We start from the raw sequence: 2500 nt of genomic DNA, 5'->3' as shown, positions 1-2500 counted from the left end.
CTGGCCATGGCGGGGGCGGCGGCTGGCGGGGGGCGGCTGACGGGGCGGCTGGGTAAGAGGGGGGGGGTAGGGTAGGGGGGGGGCAGGGCTGTTGTTGTTGTTGTTGTTGTTGAATTTTTTGTTGTTTTGTTTTATATATTTTTTGCTTTTTTGAAATTCTTAAAATTGATTTCTTTCTTTCTTTTTTTTTCTTCCTCCTCTTCTTCTTCCTCTTCCTCCTCCTCCTCCTCCTCTGTTTTCTCCTCCTCCTCCTCCTTTTTCTTCTCTTCCTTAAACTAACCTAACTTAACATTCCTCCTCCTCCTTCTCCTCTTCCTCCTCCTCCTCCTCCTCCTCCTCCTCCTCCTATCCTTCTCTTTCTTCCTTCCTTCCTTCCCTTAACCTAACCAAACCTAACCTTCCTCTTCCTCCTCCTCCTCCTCCTCCTCCCTTCCTTCCTTCCTTCCTTCCCTTACCTAACCTAACCTAACCTTCCTCTCCTCCTCTTCCTCCTTCCTCCTAACCTAACCTTCCTCTCCTCCTCCTCCTCCTCCCCCCCAGGGTTGATCAACGGAACCTCCACCTGCCACCTGGTCCTCTCCCCCTCCCCTGTGGCCGTGGGGGGGGTCTGGGGGCCTTACGGGGGGGCAGTGCTCCCTCAAACCTACCTTGCCGAGGGGGGGATAACAGCTTCTGGGTCTCTAATTGACCACCTTTTGAAGACTCACCCGGCCTATGAGAAGAGCCTTGCTGATGCTGATGATGATGGGAGGTGAGGAGGAGGGGGAGGAGGAGGAGGAGGAGGAGGAGGAGGAGGAGGAGAGAGAGTGATTATTATAAAGATATTGATTAGAGTTCTGATTGAAAGAAAGGAAAGGAAAGGAAGGGAAGGGAAGGGAAGGGAAGGGAAGGGAAGGGAAGGGAAGGGATGGGAAGGGAAGGGAAGGGAAGGGAAGGGAAGAGAGAGAGAGAGAGAGAGAGAGAGAGAGAGAGAGAGATATCAACTAACCATTTTTTTCTTTCCTTCCTTCCTTCCTTCCTTCCTTCCTTCCTTCCTCCTCCTCCTCCTCCTCCCCAAACAGGAGTATCTACGAGAGGCTGGAGGGGGTTCTGGAGGTCATGGGGGGGCGGGAGGGGCTCAGTTCCCCCTCCCTGCTGACCCGTCACCTCCACCTCTACCCAGACTACCATGGCAACAGGTCACCCTTGGCAGACCCCGATATGGCAGGCATGGTAAGGGGGGGGAGGGGGTGGAAACATTTGGGAAACATTTCGGGAAACATTTAGTGCGTGTGGCAGGAAGGTGAGTGGAAGGAGGAAACATTTGGGAAACATTTGAGATACATTGAGAGAGAGTGTGTGTGGAAGGGAAGGGAAGGGATGGGAAGGGAAGGGGAGTGGAAGGAGGAAACATTTGAGAAACATTGAAAGAAGGGAAGGGATGGGATGGGAAGGGAAGGGAAGGGAAGGAAAGGGATGGGAAGGGAAGGGAAGGGATGGGAAGGGACGGGAAGGGAAGGGAAGGGAAGGGATGAGAAGGAAGGAATAAGGAACAGAAGGGAAGGGAAGGGAAGGGAAGGGAAGGGAAGGGAAGGGAAGGGATAGGATGGGATGGGAAGGGAAGGAATTAAAAAAAAAGAACTACTCTAAGTCTCTCTCTCTCTCTCTCTCTCTCTCTCTCTCTCTCTCACACACACACACACACACATTCATTCACTCCCTCTCTCTCTCTTTCTCTCTCCTCCTCCTTCCTCCTTCCTCCTCCTCCTCCTCCTCCTCCTCCTCCTCAGGTGTGCGGGGTCACCTTGGACGCCAGTGAAGAGTCGTTAGCAATGATTTACCTGTCCGCTATCCAGGGCCTTGCTGTGAGTACCTGGGAGAGAGAGAGAGAGAGAGAGAGAGAGAGAGAGAGAGAGAGAGAGAGAGAGAGAGAGAGAGAGAGAGAGAGAGAGAGAGAGAGAGAGAGAGAGAGAGAGAGAGAGAGAGAGAGAGAGAGAGAGAATTGTGGTTTCCAAGAGAGAGAGAGAGAGAGAGAGAGAGAGAGAGAGAGAGAGAGAGAGAGAGAGAAAATAAATAAAAAAATAATGAAACACACAAAAACACACACACACACACACACAAAAACACACACACACACGTACACAAACGCGTACACAAACACGTACACACAGACCCCAGCATGTGCACCTATATCCCTGTGTACGCTAACCTAATACACTAACCGCATGTACGTTTTTTTCCCCCTTGCATGTGCGTGTGTGTGCGTGTGTGTGTGCGTGTGTACCAGTATACGACAAGGCAGATCCTGGCAGCCATGACAAGTTCAGGACATGTTATAACGCGTCTCCTCATGTGCGGGGGCCTGTGTGCGTCAAATACGTACATACAGACACACGCCGATGTTCTGGGTAGGTGTACATGTGTGCGTTTTTGTGTGTGTGTGTTTGTGTGTGTGTTGTTTTTGTTGTTGGTTAATTTTGTTTTTTTGTTTTTTTTATATTAATTAATTTTCTCTAAATCA

The 2500-nt window shown here is 50.8% G+C and overlaps 1 protein-coding gene across 9 annotated transcripts in view; it reads left to right on the top strand.

Annotated features, from left to right (window-relative positions):
- LOC126991109 (FGGY carbohydrate kinase domain-containing protein-like) overlaps nucleotides 1-2500 on the top strand; it is a 10367-nt gene that overhangs the window by 4125 nt on the left and 3742 nt on the right. For all 9 annotated transcript variants that reach the window (XM_050849811.1, XM_050849808.1, XM_050849812.1 and 6 more), the window contains exons 6-10: nucleotides 1-52; nucleotides 541-751; nucleotides 1062-1212; nucleotides 1770-1844; nucleotides 2267-2387. The exon at nucleotides 1-52 is cut by the window's left edge and continues 122 nt beyond it. In XM_050849811.1, coding sequence (XP_050705768.1) covers nucleotides 1-52; nucleotides 541-751; nucleotides 1062-1212; nucleotides 1770-1844; nucleotides 2267-2387 — 610 coding nt within the window. The remainder of the gene's footprint in view (nucleotides 53-540; nucleotides 752-1061; nucleotides 1213-1769; nucleotides 1845-2266; nucleotides 2388-2500) is intronic.

This window comes from Eriocheir sinensis, unplaced genomic scaffold (assembly GCF_024679095.1).
Source record: "Eriocheir sinensis breed Jianghai 21 unplaced genomic scaffold, ASM2467909v1 Scaffold24, whole genome shotgun sequence".
NCBI lineage: Eukaryota > Metazoa > Arthropoda > Malacostraca > Decapoda > Varunidae > Eriocheir > Eriocheir sinensis.
The sequence above is the reverse complement of the archived record's forward strand: the minus strand, read 5'-3'. Positions and strand labels throughout refer to the sequence as shown.